Source organism: Mus musculus, chromosome 17 (genome assembly GCF_000001635.26).
Source record: "Mus musculus strain C57BL/6J chromosome 17, GRCm38.p6 C57BL/6J".
NCBI classification, from domain to species: domain Eukaryota; kingdom Metazoa; phylum Chordata; class Mammalia; order Rodentia; family Muridae; genus Mus; species Mus musculus.
The window spans coordinates 75,168,952-75,185,584 of NC_000083.6; the positions used below are offsets into that span (position 1 = coordinate 75,168,952).

At 44.0% G+C, this 16,633-nt stretch overlaps 1 protein-coding gene across 14 annotated transcripts in view; it reads left to right on the plus strand.

Moving 5' to 3' along the window:
• Positions 1-16,633, plus strand: part of Ltbp1 (latent transforming growth factor beta binding protein 1) — a 387,033-nt gene that overhangs the window by 163,472 nt on the left and 206,928 nt on the right. For 6 of the 14 annotated variants that reach the window (XM_006524348.4, XM_030249831.1, XM_006524350.4 and 3 more), the window contains exon 5: positions 10,086-10,253. The exons of 1 other annotated variant lie outside the window; for it this stretch is intronic. In XM_006524348.4, the coding sequence (XP_006524411.1) occupies positions 10,086-10,253 (168 nt within the window). Of the gene's footprint in view, positions 1-9,594; positions 9,647-9,829; positions 10,254-16,633 lie in introns of those variants that run through there. 7 more of the 14 variants (NM_206958.3, NM_001331234.1, NM_001331233.1 and 4 more) reach the window with 2 other exon arrangements.

The window sequence follows — 16,633 nt, forward strand, 5'->3', positions numbered from 1 at the left end:
CAGCCAGATGGTGTGGGTCTGGGCAGGTGAGTGCTGATTTCTCTGCCTTCCTCTTCTTGACAGCGAGGATGCCATCTTTGTGAACTCCTACTCTGCCCCCTCTGTACCCAAGGCCATGCCCTGGTGTCTGAAGTGTGTGCTTCAGCTACTAGCCTGGAAACCTTGAGGGAGGTAGAGATCTTTCACATATGAAAAAAAATGACATCAATGTTTTCCCCCTTGGAAGACAAGCTAATGAAGTAACATCCTGGGCCGGAATGTTTCTCACTACCTGCTCGCCCCTCAAAAAGCAAACAAGCAAGCAAAACAAAGCAAAACAAGACAAAAACACATCCACGGGTAAACTATTAATTCTCCCTGCATATTTTAGATCACAATTATCAATTGCTTCCTCCATCCAGCTTGATAAAATGGGTTCAGTGAACTCCTTTTCTTCTTCTCGTTCTCGTTCTTCCTCTCCCTTCTCTCTTGTTCTCTCTTCTTCCTCTTCCTCTTCTTCTTCTTCTTCCTCCTCCTCCTCCTCTTCCTCCTCATCCTTTTAACAGAATCAGAACCTGTCTTCTTTCAAAGATATTTTTCTTTAACGCTTGAGTCACAACAATCCATATCCCATTGTCTGTTGTGGATGGGACACACTGGTATGTCCTGGGAAGCATTCAGAATTGGGGGTGGGGTCTTCCATATGTTTTCTGGACAGATGAGTTCTGGAGGAAGTGTCAGAATGAGCATCATAGAACCACTTGTTGTGGTGACAGGAACATGGGAACAAGGTGTGCACCCTGTTTCTGTTTCTAGTTAGTGGAGGCAAGTGTAGTCATGTCTGCCCCTGAACTACAGTCTAGAATTTTTCCTGAACCTTGCTGAGTGTTCCTTGTCCCTAAACTGAAGGAGTATGTCTGGGTTATTGGCTCTCTTCAGGGTCTATAAAGTCAAAGAAAACTACTTTACAAAAAAAAGCTCAGAGAATGAAATGTCAAAAAGTCATTAGTGTTTTGCTAGTTTGGTTTATAACAGACTGTGTTTTCTTTCTTGAAACACTGGGCCAGTTCCTGTTGGGTGAGTAAACTATTTTTTGGGTAAGAGTCTTCTGACTATAAAATACATTGTATCTTCAGAAATACTGGATTTTATTCAAGGGATGGAAAGACTTTTTTCTTCTATTTGTAAAGAAGAAAATGATATTAAAGGCGGTAAAAATGCAAGAAGGACAATGCAAGATCAAAGGAATACCAAATTCTCAAGATACGGTCTTTTTAAATATATAGCCTTTTTAAAAAATTGTTTAAGAAGTGTTTAAAAATTGCACTCCTTAAAAGGAGTGAGGCAGGAATAATGATTAGGGGAAAAGAGCTGTCATTTTTGTTGTTGTTTGTGTTTGATTGTGGTGTGTATATATATTCCTATGTATGTGGGCATGTGTATGTTCATGAAGTGCAAGTGTATGAAGATCTGAACTTGGTTTTGAGTATTTCCCTTGATTGCAAGCTTTATTTTTTGAGGCAGGGTCTCTCCTTGCATCCAGAGCTTGTAGATTCTGGCCTCTCTAGCTCATCACTTTCCCCGAGGATTCCTTCTCTGTCCCTCACAAGCACTGGGATTCCAGGTGGGCTAAAATACTCACCCGGAGTTTGCTTGCGTTCTGAGCATCTGAACACAGGTCCTTTCTCTTCTTGCCCCACAACTACTTTACCAGCTGAGCCGCCTCCCTTAGTTCTTGGTTCAAAGTAAATCATAGGTTGAATGCATGAGGTAGGAAACTAGACCTGAAATACATGGAGATAAGGGATGAAGCCTTGCATCTTCATGTATGTTCTTTTGGTTAGGCTGTCACTCTGAGCTTAGAACCAAAGTGTTTTTGTCTTTTGGAATGAATGTGACCACTACTTCCCTAAGAGTTATTACATCCAGACAATGATGTACTAACAGTGAATGGATCCTTACTAAGTTAGAAGTAAATGAAAAACTAAATACCTTAGAGACTCCAGATTTTATCTTTGAAATAAAAGGGGTCTTCTGTCATAGGATTTTTTTTGCATAATATGTTGTTTGGTAACAAAAATTGTTTTTCTTTTGAAAATGTGCTGAGAAATTCTATTTCCTGTTACCTAGGTCATTATTTCTTTTGGTTTTATTTAATTTAAAAATTGTTTTACATAAAAAAAATCATTAGCTATTTTGGTAATGTTTTAATGTTTTAGGGAAAATACCTTTAATAACTGCAGAATTTGCAAGTCATAATGGCTTCTGTTTTCTCTTGCTCTAACATGCTAGTGATTAAAATACTTCTCTAGGCAAGCGTACACATAGCAAATACAGTTTAAGAGTAAAGGCTTCATAGGCGTGTCATGTAATTTCCCACAGGTAAATATTAATATTAATTTCATGTCATGTCCAATTTCATCCTATTTTTGCTTAGGTACTTGGTGTGAAATGGTTAGTTTTATGGAGTTTATATAAAACGAATAAAAAAGAAACAGAAGAAACTTACATCAAATAGGAAATTCAGGGTACAATTAGGCAATGTGGGATGTTCTTGCAGTTTTATCTTCGGTTGCAGTGAGGGACTTCCCTGAAAAATTGATGGGAGAAGGCTTGAAGAACACGAGGGATAGAAGTAGCTATGTGTGTCTATAGAAGAACATTCCAGCTGAGGCAGCAAGTGCCAAGGCTGGAGACAGGAGTGTGTAAGTGTTTCAGGAATGGCGAGAAAACCAGAGATGAGGGTGGGCAGAGTTATGGTCTTGGCTCCACGGGTTTTGAAAGGCCCGTGGCTTATACCTTGATTGAAGGAGACACCGTGGAAGGGAGGAGAACTGTGCTCTGACTGTTCTTACAAAAGGGTACACTGGATGCTGTGAGGAGAGTGAGCCGTGGCAGGGGATAGGAAAGCAGCGTCCAGATAGGAAACAGCTGAAGCAGTCTAGATGGAGCGATGGAGCACTGCAGCCAGAGGTCATCAGGAACTGGAGGAGATGTGGGTGCTTCCTGAATAACAACTAACAAACAGCATTTGCTGCCATATCGCTGCCAGACAACAGAAAAAAGAACAAGATTAGAAGAAATATTGAAGGGAGCTTAGTTCTGGATATGTTTTTTGACTAGGAACATGTCCCTGCAGAGCATGTGGTTGGCTTGGTGTGTGTGTGTGTGTGTGTGTGTGTGTTAGTATGTCATCGATGGTAGACTTTGGAACAAGAGAGACCAGAGGATTTGTTGTTGTATTTGACAATGTGGAATGCACTGGAAACCTTCCTAAAGGCAGGTATAATGGAGTGTTGACAGCGAAACCTGGTTGGTTTCAGCAAACTGAAGAGGAAATGGTAAGAGAGTTAGGAGATAGCTTTTGTATGTGAGGGGCCACAGTAAAAAAAAAAAAAAAAAAAAAAAAAAAAAAAACCCTGACAACATGACCACTAGGTTGATGTGGTTAATATCAATGAGAGAGATTAGAGAGAAAAGCAGACTGAACATGGCAAGGACACTGGACGTGGCCAGGCCTGGAGAGCAGGGGAGAGTAGTGGAGGCAGAGAGATAGCAAGAGAGACAGGGAATAGAGCGGGGCTGGGGAGTAAGAAAGAGTAAGAGATAGAGAGTGAGTTCAGGGAACATAGCCCCGTTAAAAGGACGAGGACCTGGGGGTGAGGGGTGGGGTGGCTAGGACGCTAGCATAGACTTATGACAGGTAGCTATGATACTGAGGAAGCCCAGAGACCAGCATGGGCTTTGTCATGCTGATAGGCACCAAAGTAGCCATTTGTCCCCTCTGCCAGAGGTAAGAGAGGAGTCCCTTCTTGGCAGATGGGACCAGTCTCCTAAGTTCCTGAGCAATTCTAGCTTTTATCTAATTGTCAAAAGTCCTGTAGTCCAAGTTGAGCTGGACCTAGACTCAGTATTGGACTAAGTCAGCGGTCCTGCCATTGGGGAAGAATGGGGTGCCCTTTGGACCTGGCAGTTTTATATTAAGGAGGTCAGAGAAGCAGAACGTCGTCTGGAATAGAGTGGATAGAACAGAATAGAATTACATGAGAACAATACAGCGTGATTGCTTGCTAATGAGGATGAAAGGGTGTGGGTGTGGGATGTCTGAGAAGGCCGGAGTGGAGAGCTTCTTGTGCCCAGTGGAAAAAGTGACCTTGGGTGGGCTAACATTTTTCGTGTGGAGAAAGGCAGGGGAACTTAGCCAGAGGTCACCTAATGAAGAATGTGTCCTTAGATCCTCTATTCTCTGGGAGAGTTAGGCAAGCGAGGTCATAATGAGAGCCTGGGGTTGGTAGAGGCTGCACATCTCAAATAGGCCTTTGGATGAGTTCATGTGCATTTATGTCTTAAAACTCCATATTATTTGACTACTACTGCACTGTGTGTGTGTGAAACCATCCGACTAATTGTTTGAGATCGGATCTCTCACTGGAGCTGAGAGCTAGACCATTTGGTTAGGCTGGCCAGCCAGTGAGTCTAAGAGATGTGCTGTCTCCATCCCTCCGGCTTTGAGATGACGAGATCAAAGGCGCACATCCTTGTGCACAGCCTTTTCTCCTTTTACAGTGGGTTCCCAGACCATTATGTTCCCTTAGAAAGCACTCTGTCCGCTGAGCCACTCCTCGAACCCCTCAGTGCTGCTTTTTGATAACCAGTATCCTCAGGCCAGACACGGCAATTTATTATTTGGCCGAATATAATTTTCTACTTCTCTCTCTGTTCTTCCGTAAGGCAAATTTTTTCATAGCTGTCTATAAATAGAAGGAAATGTTAATTTATGTGTGTGCACTCCAGAGAAAGACATAACCAGCATGCGGTTCCCTCCAGTGACTATGAAGGGAGAGCTGGGACGGGAGAGAAGGGTCAACATGTTGGTCACTGGAGCTTAGTTACCTGTGTGGCAAGGAGAACTTGCACAAACTCAGAGTAGAAATCTCGCAGGATATTCCTTCTTGGAAGATTTTCCAGTCCCTGGGCATTTACCCCATGAGGTATGAAGAACATACAGCACTCCCTGAATGTTCTTTTCATAATCTAGAAAGGAGCTAACTCTGGATCCGAATGGTAAAGCCCTATTGGGCTAAACAGCATGGGATACTCTAAATATTTCTCCTTCAAGGAATTCCTGACCTTGGGGCAAGTGATAGACTGCGCGAGTGGGTGCATGACCTGTTGGGTCAGTCTCTCTCTGCTGAGTGGGGGTGGGGGGTGGGGGGGTGGGGGGGTAGGGTTGTGTTACCTGTGTTGACTGAGCCTGTGTGTCTTCAGCTGGGCCTCAGTTAATGGCAGGGTAATGGCGTTTCATCTGAGAGGCTGCCTCTGATGGAACGGACGTTGCCTGTGCTTGCTGGTTCCTGTTGTTTAAGTTGGATGCGTGCTGACGCGATGGAGCAGCAGTCTGGGTAAATGCTAAGGGGACCATATTTGTTCGTGACATCGGAAGTGAGGCCTCAACTTGTTATATTTATTTCTCTGGCTGCCCCCATCTTATGACTGAACCGTGGCAAGTGAACTCTTTTCTAGGCTGCAGTCCATTTGTCAGAAACAATTTCCATAGTTTTGAATTTTCTTTTTGGGGAGTAGTTGTGCAGCACAAATGAAAGCTTCCCCCTCCCGTGGCACTTGCAATTCACTCTAAATGTCTGTGGTTTGCTCTAAGCCAGGCATCAGTGCCTCTTCTTGGAGGTATAAGTTCACGTAGGGTCTGGCAGAAGTTGTAGACAGGATGTTGACTTGTGTGTCTTTGACTGACTGACTAGGAGGCCCAGGAGAGGTGCTACATGGCTCCAGGCAATCTCAACTTTTTAGCCAAGGCCTCTAAAATGTAAGGTCTTAAAGTGCTTGCTTAAGATTTCTGGGGCTGATTTACCCACAAGGATCTTTTAAAATTACACTTGTTTTCTCCCAGAGAGAACATGGGCAAAGGCTGTCCGGTGATCTCCCTGCTAACTCCTGACTTGGTCCCCTTTTTGCTTCTCAGATTTAGTAGTTCTCATAAGCTATGAAATGCTCTCCACCAGGGTCTTCCACCATTGCTAGTCTTATTCTCTGATGATGCAGCAGGGCCTTAGACAGAAATGACCTACGGCAACCTGTGAGTCCCGGTCCCGTGAGGGCTCCTTGTGTTATGACAGTTCTGAGTCACTTTACTTATTTTAACATTTGCTGGCAACCATATACAAGACACAAGAGTCCCTCAGTAATAGGCAAGTCATGAGAATGTCTCCTATAGCCCAGTGGCTTTTGGAGGATAGCTCACATCCATGGTTACTGACATCATTGTAGACTCTTGGATGGTGACCAAGTATAGGCTTTTACTCCTGCAACTGAGGAAGTCGAAGCCCTCGCTGGTGGACCACAGTTTTGTGTACTTGAAATGTGAAGTCCTTCCTTAGGAAGGTAGAAGTGGTTTAGAGAACTCAGTTCTTATTGAGACCCTGACAGGAATCTGAACAAACTGATTACTGTCAGCTTTTTTTATTTTTCTGATACTGATTTTGGACAGTGTGGTGTTGGAAACTCAGACCAATGATTATGAACAATTAATTGTATTGTGACAAGACAAAAGGACCCACCAGGAATATCAGTGTCTATTTTAGAATTAGATTCTAGCGGAAAGCTTGTAAAACATAAGGGGAAATATGAAAAATTATGCATCTCCTGCTTCCTGGACAATATGAGCATTTTAAAAATCAGGGTTACGTCATATGAAGCTGTCTCTGCCTTTTGAAAATCCAAATGAGCCTGGGTCAAAATATTTTTTGGCAGAGGAATATACATTGTTTTGAAACAATAGGCTGGGAGAACTTCGAGTGCCTCTGGAGTGACTCCTGTAGCTCCGAGGTGAGGCAGGACTCATGGTTGACTGGTCGCTTTCTTTGGATGTCTCAGTTGCTATAAGCAAGCATCTGTATAGCAGATGCTATGCTGCAAGTGAATGCTGGAGAGCACTGGATAGTTGGTAGAGGGTTTTATTTATTTATTTTTATTTCATTATTGAACCATGATCTAGAAGAAATCCAAGTTTGTATTCTTCTGAAGAGAGACGATGTTGTCATCTGCCAGTGTATATGTCCCTCCCCAACGTGAGCTTGTGCTTATGCACGCAAAGTGTCCTCGAGATATTTGTAACTGTGGTCTGACAACATGAGACCAAGCTGCATTTGTTTATGCTACTGTTTAAAAAAAAATGAGAAGAATTCTATTCAGCCGCTGACAGTATTTCATTGTATGATTTTAAATTTCTAGGGTGGATGCCCAGATATTTGGAAATATTCATAGAAGTATTTAAAATTGAGGGCAGTAAACTATTTCTTTAAACAAAGTTCTACTGGAACACAGCTATGTTCACTACTTGCATGTCTTTGAGTGTGAGGGGAGGGGAGGGGTCGCAGCGAAGGATAGGAAGGGGCATCTGATGCCCTGAAGCTGGAGTTGGAGGTGCTTGTGGACTGCCCAACATGGCTGCTTGGATCCAAACTGCAGTCCCCAGGACAGGGCAGCGAGCGCTGAGCCATCTTTCCAGCCCTCTAAACTCCTAGGTACAGGTGCATTTGGGCTATGCCAGTAGAGCCAAATGGTTCTAATAATGTCCTTTTGGCCTGCATTTCTATACTCTACTGCCTAGACTGTGAGCCTCTGCTCTAAGTTCTGACAGCCGCTGCTTATACAATGCAATTTTGAAGAATGCTGAAGTCCTCTTTGCAAGTAAAATATCTATTTATTAAACTAATTCCTTCTTTCCTTCCTTCTTTCCTTCCTTCCTTCCTTCCTTCCTTCCTTCCTTCCTTCCTTCCTTCTTTCCTTCCTTCCTTCCTTTCTTCCTCCCTCCGTCCGTCCCTCCCTCCCTCCCTCCCTCCCTCCGTTCCTTCTTCCCTTCCTTTTTTCCTCTCTTCCTCTTTTCCTCTCTTCCTCTCTTCCCCCTTTCTGTAATTGTTTTTTCTTTTCTTAAGATAGGGTCTGGCTACATAGTCCTAGCTAGCCTGTTACTCACTGGGTAAAACAGGCTGGCCTTGAACTCACAACAATCTTTCAGCCTGTTGCCCGAGATGGGAGACTACAGGTGTGTGTCTTCACACCTGGCTTAAACGATCCATCTTGAGCTCTAGTGTTAAAACCTCCATAGAAGGAAAAACTTCCTTGGAAAACCATTTGAAAAGAACTGTGGGACTTCTTTTTTTCCTTCTGAGAAATTACAGGAAGAAGGCCAACTCAGCTGATGGCTTTAAACTCCTTTAGCTTCATCTCTTTGATGGCCTGGCAGTTTGAAAAGCTATCGTGTGGAAGAGGCATTGGATGGTGATACAGGGACACCTTCATTTGGACTAATATGTTGCTTCAAGACCACATTTCAGTTTAGAAATCACTGTGTGCCTATGACAGGTTGAGTGGCCTGTTGCAAGACATTGTCAGATGAAGCCTGGAGGACGATTTGGTGCTGTAAGCCTATCAGTGTATGAGTGATGACGGTGTAGAAAAGCCTCCGAGGCCCTGCTCCAACTTTGAAATTGTAATGGCTTCTCTGGTTAAAATTTGGTTTCTAAGTTGAGGTTTGAGCCACACTTTAATTTATTACGAGTCTCTAGAGGCATCCTGGATGATTTTATGAAAATACAATTCTTGTCAGGCTAAAGAAATCCAGGGGTAGGGGAGGGGTGAGATTGGATAGGCTGACTAGCGCTGGTCCCCTCTGGTTGTTCCATGAAGACTGGCAAGGTAAAGACACTGTTACTCAGAAGACTTAAAATTGGCACTGTTATTGTCATCAGCTTCTGCCAACATCCCTACTTAACTCATTTCGGCTGGGACAGAGGAGGGACCTGAATGATGGTATATCACACACAGAGAAGTCAAAATAGGGTGACAGTCTCCTCCAACGTAGAGAGAGATGGAGCTGTTAAAAGCAGATGTGCTGAGCTCACGTCTCAGTATCATCGTACTGTGTTATCAAAAGCAGCCTTTGATAACGAGTGTGTGGCTGTGTTCCAATTAAACTTTATTGACAGAAACCAAGCGGTGGGTCGGTCAGGTTTGGCCCGTGAGCTATAGTTGGCTGGTCCCACATGGAGACTTTGAAAGTTATGACTGGCTAGAAAATATCAGTTTCATTTCTTTCATGTTTTAGAGCAACGGTGAAACCGAATGTAAAAAGTCCCACGAGAACTGAGCCAGGAGTGAAAGCCACCATGCACTTTTGGCTCGGTGCCCAATTGTATGATACGGTGCTACCTCAGCTGGCCTGTTCTGATTATAGCACCAGGCTTTTAAGAAAGTTCTTTGTGAATGACAGAAGTCCCTCTTCAGGTGGCCTGTGCACAGGATGGTGAGGGCTCAGGCTATTTTCACAGTTGTGAACTGCTATCCCCGCAACCGGCCCTACCTTTCTCTTTGATAAGTCCCGTGCTGAGGAAAACAGCATATACATTTTAGGAGCTTGCATGTACCAATGATGCCCCTGACGTGTGAGAAAGGAACGGGCTCCCACAGCTGCGTCATACATAGGATGTGATCACTTCAGCCCAGAGTGCCAGGAGATTTGAGACAGATGTTTTCAGACATGCCGCATGCCTGAACCATTTCCAGGGGTCGGGCTGCAAACAGTGACTTAATAAGTGGAGGAACCGGGAAAGTATGCATGTTGAGGACACAGGAGCTCATTCACCGCTAGGTGCGGGGCCAACCCCCTCTGCATTACATCTGCCTGTCTGTCGGGGGTTGGCTCTTTAATCTGCCTTGCCCTGGATGTTGCTCTTTGTCTGCCCGTGAATAAAGTGCAGCATTGTGGTTAGTAATCCCACTCCAGTGACTCGACTTCAAATGTGGTTTTGGAGTGCATCCCGGAGTTCTGTTTGTTAAGCTTCCTACTCCTGTTTCAGAGACACCACTGGATAGAGAGAGAGAGCAGCGAGCAAGAGCAGGCTTCCCTCTGCCTGAAACCTGTCCGGCTGTGGGCTCTCTTTCCCTCTCTTTCTTTCCCTTTCCTTTTTCTTTTTCCTTTTCCTTTTTTTTTTTTTTTTTTTTTTTCGGTTGAAAATTTTTCCAAGGCAAGTTCATGGATACTAAGCTGATGTGTTTGTTGTTCTTTCTCTGTCTGCCTCTACTCCTAGTGAGTAACCACACTGGTCGCATCAAGGTGGTCTTTACTCCGAGCATCTGTAAAGTGACCTGCACCAAGGGCAACTGTCAGAACAGCTGCCAGAAGGGGAATACCACCACTCTCATTAGTGAGAACGGCCATGCAGCCGACACCCTGACAGCCACGAACTTCCGAGTGGGTGAGTTCCTCCGTGGTCCCTAACTGTCCCTACCTCCACTAGTTTTATGAGAATAGAACACTTGGTTTCCCTTCTCTTCACCTCTCTCTCTCTCTCTCTCTCTCTCTCTCTCTCTCTCTCTCTCTCTCTGTTTGAACAGCATTCTATCTCTGAAGGGGGAAAGTGCTCTCTTTTACGAGGACTTTTAAGTTGCTTTTTGAAATAGATTTTTTTGAAATAGATTTTTTTTTCAGCCTGACTTTTGGCTTCTTGGGGAAATAGCAACTAGAATATTCCCCCTTATGACTTAGCATCTCCACAGCTGTGTGGTGATGGAAGGGTGGAAGAGAGTGAGTGTCTAGATGAGACCTGGATGTCTACCCTGCATTGCTTGGTTTCTGATTTTTTATCACCTTATCAATAAGTTGGAAATGCATTACATTTGGCTTCTATAACCTGGAAAGCTGTGATGAAATTCAAAGGTTTTTTTCCTTCATAAATAATGAAGCTCCTAATTTTTTTTCTCTCTAAAAACTGTCAAAATCTGGATTTTGGTTTAGGAAGGAGGCAGACTTGCTTCTTCTGCCACGGGTCTGCTCTGTATCACGAGGCAGAATTGTAGATTGACGTATAAGATGAATTTGCACGAGAGAGACTAGTGGATTGCTGTCAGCCCACAAAAACTTTAAATATAAACTAGTAGTTACTGCCTGCATAAATGGGATTTTTCCTCTTTTAAAATTCTGTTTCTTTTCTGCATTTTTGTAAGTGGAGAAAGCATTGCGGTCTACTGAGAGCTGTCGTGGTGCCATGCCATCGTGCAATACAGTATTTTTGTCACTCAGGAAAAGGCCTTTTATTATTTTTCTGACCAATTATGGCTTACCATGTGTACTCAAATAATCCAGACACCCGTGTTACTTTCTGAGTTACTCACAAGAATAACCGAAATGTCAGACAGATAATAACACTGGCTAGATCTGGTCTTTTTATGGAATATTGCTGTTTAGTCTTGGGAGTGTGTGTCTGAGGGGTGCAGGAAAGGGATGCTATTTCAAACTGATTTTCATCAAGAAAAAATATGGAGGGCAGCCCGAAGTCCTTACTGGTGCTTTGCTTGGTCTGTTACGGTTTGGAAACTCTAACGAGGCTCAAGCAGTGTTATTGATCATTTGTACTTGGGGGAAAAATGTCTGTGCCTACGAGTGTGATTGAACCAGGTATTGTCATTTTCCTGGCTGAGACTGGTGTACCAGGGAAAGTTTAAAGGAGGATTTGGCTGTTAGATGCCAAGTGACACACAGTGCCTAGCAGGCCAGGGAAGTGTGCTGAAGTGAGGATCAGACAACTGGACTGGAGTCTTTACGCTGTTGCTGTCCAGGGAGTCCACAGGACATGCCATTTAGGATTTTGGAGACTCAGTTTTTCTCATCCCTAAAGTAAATGAAATTATATGTAGTGACTCCTAAAACTTAGCTTAAAAATATTACATTGTGAGGTAGAATACTTATTTGCTTATTTGTTTGTTTGTCTTGCTGGGGATTCAATGTGGAGTCTCTGTATGCTAGGCAAATGTTCTACTACTGACTTAAATTCTCAGACTTAAATTTACGGCTTTTAAAAATCAGCAGTAAATATTATTATTTTCTGGCTCTCTCTCTCTCTCTCTCTCTCTCTCTCTCTCTCTCTCTCTCTCTCTCGGAGAGGAAGGTAGAGGGAGATACTGGACTCTGCTGACTTCTCCTCATTTCCCTCTCTGTGGCTTGAGCCCTTCCTCCCTGCTTCCCCTCCATCATCATCAGAGCTGTCTGAGACCCCTGGCTTTTAGGGTGAATGTTTACAGTAGCAACGACGAGGTACTTGAATGGATAGTCATTTTTTTCAGGCTTTCAGCGTATTCATTTTGAAACTAAATATTTGAAGGCATTGAGAAACAGAGGAAGTCCGCTTGTTAACGCAGGCTGCACACTCTCCTCCCTGGCAACTGCCCAGTTTAAGTTTAGGGGCAGATCACACACAGCTCATTCCGAATGCAGCATACGGCATAGTAACTCACACGGTAAGTAAGTCGCCAAAGCGGTTCTGAATAGTACCTCAGCCCTCCGCAAGAGGGTTGTCATTGGCATTTAACTTTTCAAAAGTTCAAGCACAATTTAAAAACTCTATTTACAATGAGAAACTTTCTCAATGGAAATTATGAGAAATCTTTCATTTCTCTTCAACGTTATTTTATTCTTCTACTTCAGCTGGAATATTGATGACTTGAAGGACATGTTTTGCAGTTGATCTTTATTGGAAAGAGATGACTTAGCAAACTTATAAAGTGTGATCATTCAAAAACACAAAGAAATGAAAAAAATACTTACATGCTCTGGTCTCTTATGGACTTGGCTGGTGTAATATAACTTTATTATTTATAAAGAGTAGTTTTCTAATTTATTTTCTCTCCCTGTGTACTTTTTATAGAAGGTCACGCATCTTTTGACAATAAGACATATGGAAAAATAGTATAATTTGAAGAAAATTCAAATGCTCTTAGATTGCTAACAACTGGCCTTGGCTTGCTATATTTAAAAGTACTAAAGGGATTGTCCCAGCATGCTTTACTGAGGAATTTCAGTTTTCACTGGCCTTGTGGCCTCTGTCATAGGGCTCTCCCCTGCTGCTGTGTAGGGATGCAGCCAGAGACAATATGTAGGAGAGCAGATGCTGTGCCCCAATGGCAGTTGGTATGCAGAGTTTATCTTAAGTTCAAGTTTGTGGATCCCTGCCCCAAGGAGTCAAAATAATCCAAAGAAAATCACACGAAGTTCACAGTTAGGATGCTTGTAATGAAGTGAGCCACAGTAGACACAATTTGTAACATTTCCTTGGTGATTTACATTTCTCTGAATGAAGTGGGACACATCTTACCATCACCCGACTTTTGCAAGAAGGAAACAGGCACAGACAGTTAAGAGAGCTGGGCTCAGACACCCAAGCCAGCTGCTTAGCTAAAAGTGGTACTGTTGTTTATGTCATCTGCATACTTGCTTCTCTGAGTTTGACTTCAGGATGTTAGGGAGGGTGGTGGGAGATCAGAGAGGGAGGAGTGAGGGTGTATGGATTAAGGAGGGAGAGGGAGAAAACTGAATTAACTGAGCCTAGTACTTAAAGGCCTGAATCTTGTCTTCAGTGTAGCCATGCTCTGGTTCTGTATACTTTCTGGCTCCAGGTTACCCCATCCACTCCAGGCAGTCACCAATAGAAATTGCAGAGGATGGCTCTGGAGCAGACCCTGCCTTTCCAGGCTGGCCATCTGTTCTGTACTTACTACGCGTTGGGCTGGCAGATTCGAGAGGCAGCAGGTACTCTACTTCTCCGGTGATGATTAAACCTAATAGCGTCTGCCCAGGAGTATGCCACAGGAGAATCAGGAAGTGGAATTTCTACTTAATGAGACTTTAAAAGGGAGGCCTCTGGGCTGGGGCTACAGTTCAGTGGCGGGAATGCTTGCTGAGAATGCACAAGGCCCCAGCGACACTAAATAGATCCATACAGAAAAAAAGGTTGAGGAGCAGAGCTAGACCTCCGTGGAGGTGATTATTGGAAGCTCCAGTAGTTCCTCTAGCACAGACTCACCGTGGGCATCGGACTAGGTGGGCGGAGTACAGAAGATTTGCACTGAGCACATGGTCGTAAGGTGCGTTTCTAGTTATACTGCTTTGTTTCCAGTGGCAGCCATTTAATCCCCGCTTCCCTCTTCCCTCCATTTCTTGGAAATGAAAATTTATCTAAAGTTGGGTGGGCCAGCCTTTTTCATTCAATGCTGCTGTGTCAATGGCTTCTTAACCTGTGTGTGTGTGTGTGTGTGTGTGTGTGTGTGTGTGTGTGTGTGTGTGATGAAAATCAGGTGTTTGTGTGTCTGACAAAAGAGTGGCTGAAGACTCACTGGCGTCACAGGCAGAAGATCACAAAGACTGCTGAACTGCCGTTTGACTTACGAAGAGACAGAAAGTCAGCAAGAGCCACCCTGCCACCCGTTTGTACTGTGCTGTTTCTCTGAGTATTTAGAAAGAACCCTTGTCCCATGAACATCCATTAAGTAACTACAGGAACATATCTGATCATTTAGAAACTGTGTTCCCGTCTGTTACTTCATTTAAGAGAACTCAGTGGTAGCAGCCATTATCTTCAGACATGAGAGCTAGGGGCATCTGTAGCTTGATTGAAGGTGACTCTAAGTAACTTTGCATGCTGTAGTGTTGAAGTACTGCCAACTATCTCATGTTGCTTCCTCTGACCATGTATTAAATAATTATGCATGAAGCAGGGGACTAGGCTTTACACAATGAGCTATCTCGAGTTGCTTCCTCTGACCGTGCAATTATGCATAGAGTGGGGTATTGGGTTTTACATGATGAACAAACCATAAAGCTATTGCTCTAGGGAGGAGATGAAGAAGGTGCCTGTAGAACCCCAGACCAAGGCAGAGCATCTGAGCAGGAGTCTGGATGAGAGATGAAGCATTGCTTCCAGCTGGCAGAGGATGTTTGGAGAGAGGAGACATGTCTCTCTAAACCTCTCTGTATAGCCCACTGTTCTGTCTCCCCTCCTCAATGTATTGTCTCAGGGAGTCAGTGGACATTGCCTGTTTTTTGACTGGCAGGGGCAATGGAGCGCAAAGCATTGTAAAGTCTTCTTATATAAATGAATGAGGGGCAAGGGGAGTTGGTGTGGGGAGGAAGAATTTTAGATTTGATATGAAGACAGAGACGCAGGTGGTTCTGTGGAACTGGAAATAGTTGGATTTAATAATAAATGAGGAGTCTGATGGGAGATTGATTGGCTTGAGGCTGTGGAGTGCCTTCAGCTTCAGGCTTGGATATTTGGACGTCACTCTTACTACACGCTACTGAAGCTCTCCAGAAAGATGACGCTGATACCTCCTAATCATTTTGAGAAAGAGACATGCACAGTTTCCAGGTGGGAACCAAGTGTTCTTGGAGGGCCACTTTCTAAGAGAATGGCCTCTGCATGGCTCTCCTATTCACTTCATGCTCTGTGTTGGAAACCTTCCCACCTCTCTTAGAACTTAGCTTCCTGTGGAAGAAGATGCCTCTCGGCGAAGTGTTAAATAAATGGGCATAACAGATCAGGGTGAAGAAACATTTTTTTTTTTTTTGAAACTTTGTTAGAATATAGAACCATTCCTTCTCTGCCAGCTGAATTGTGTTGGCCTCCCGAGGCTCATCCATGAAAATGCCTTGGGGTCCTTCTGATTAGCTGGAGACTGTATTTTCTTCCCAATAAATTTTATGGAGGATACCTTCTGGGTTTTAGAGGCGATTCATTACAACGGTAAAAGAAAATGAGTGTCTTTCATCTGGGCAATGTAGAATGCCTGGAAGCTTATCAAAGAAACCACTCCAGAATATATTTATTATTGGCAGAGCATGGTGACTTTAAACCTTTAATTCTAACACTTCAGTGACATTGGCAGTGGCAGTGGCAGTGGCAGTGGCAGAGGCAGAGGGGCAGAGGCAGAGGCAGAGGGGCAGAGGCAGAGGGGCAGAGGCAGAGGGCAGAGGCAGAGGGGCAGAGGCAGAGGGGCAGAGGGGCAGAGGGGCAGAGGGGCAGAGGGGCAGAGGGGCAGAGGGGCAGAGGGGCAGAGGGGCAGAGGCAGGAGGCAGGAGGCAGGAGGCAGGAGGCAGAGGCAGAGAGGCAGAGAGGCAGAGAGGCAGAGAGGCAGAGAGGCAGAGGCAGAGGCAGAGGCAGGTGGAGCTCTGTGAGTTCGAGGTCAGCCTAATCTACATCGAGAATTCTAGGTTAGCTAGGCCTGCTACACAGTGATACCCTGCCTCAAAAATCCCCCCCCCCTTTTCTGAAGGTGACACTTAAAATTTGTTTGTGGCTAAAAAGACAGAAATTAAAGTGTTTCACAGAGTTAGCAGTTAGTGTTTCCCTTAACAGATCATAAATTTAACGGACATGTGAAGTAATGTAGGTTTCCTATATTGGTCATTTAAATAAATAAATAGATTATTTTTATAATGTAGAATATTTCTGTCTTTATTTTAAACTATAGGTTTCCCTTAAAGGGCTGATATTCAAAACCTTAGTTCATTTAACATATGTGTTGAATACGTATTAGGTATCAGGGATGACTTCAGGAATTAGAGATACAGCAATGAACAAAAGAGACAAAGTCCTTCCTCTTCTCCCTTCTCCCATACTAGTAACATGCAGGTCATGGGACACAATGTGCCTGCTGCTGCATGGATGAACCTTAGGTCATTATGCTGAGTGACTAAAGGACATGTTGCCCGTGATTCAGTTTCTCTGAGGTATGCAGAGTAGTCAGGTTCCTGGAGGCAGAAAGTGGAGCAGTGACGATTGCCAGGAGCTGTAGGGAGGACAGA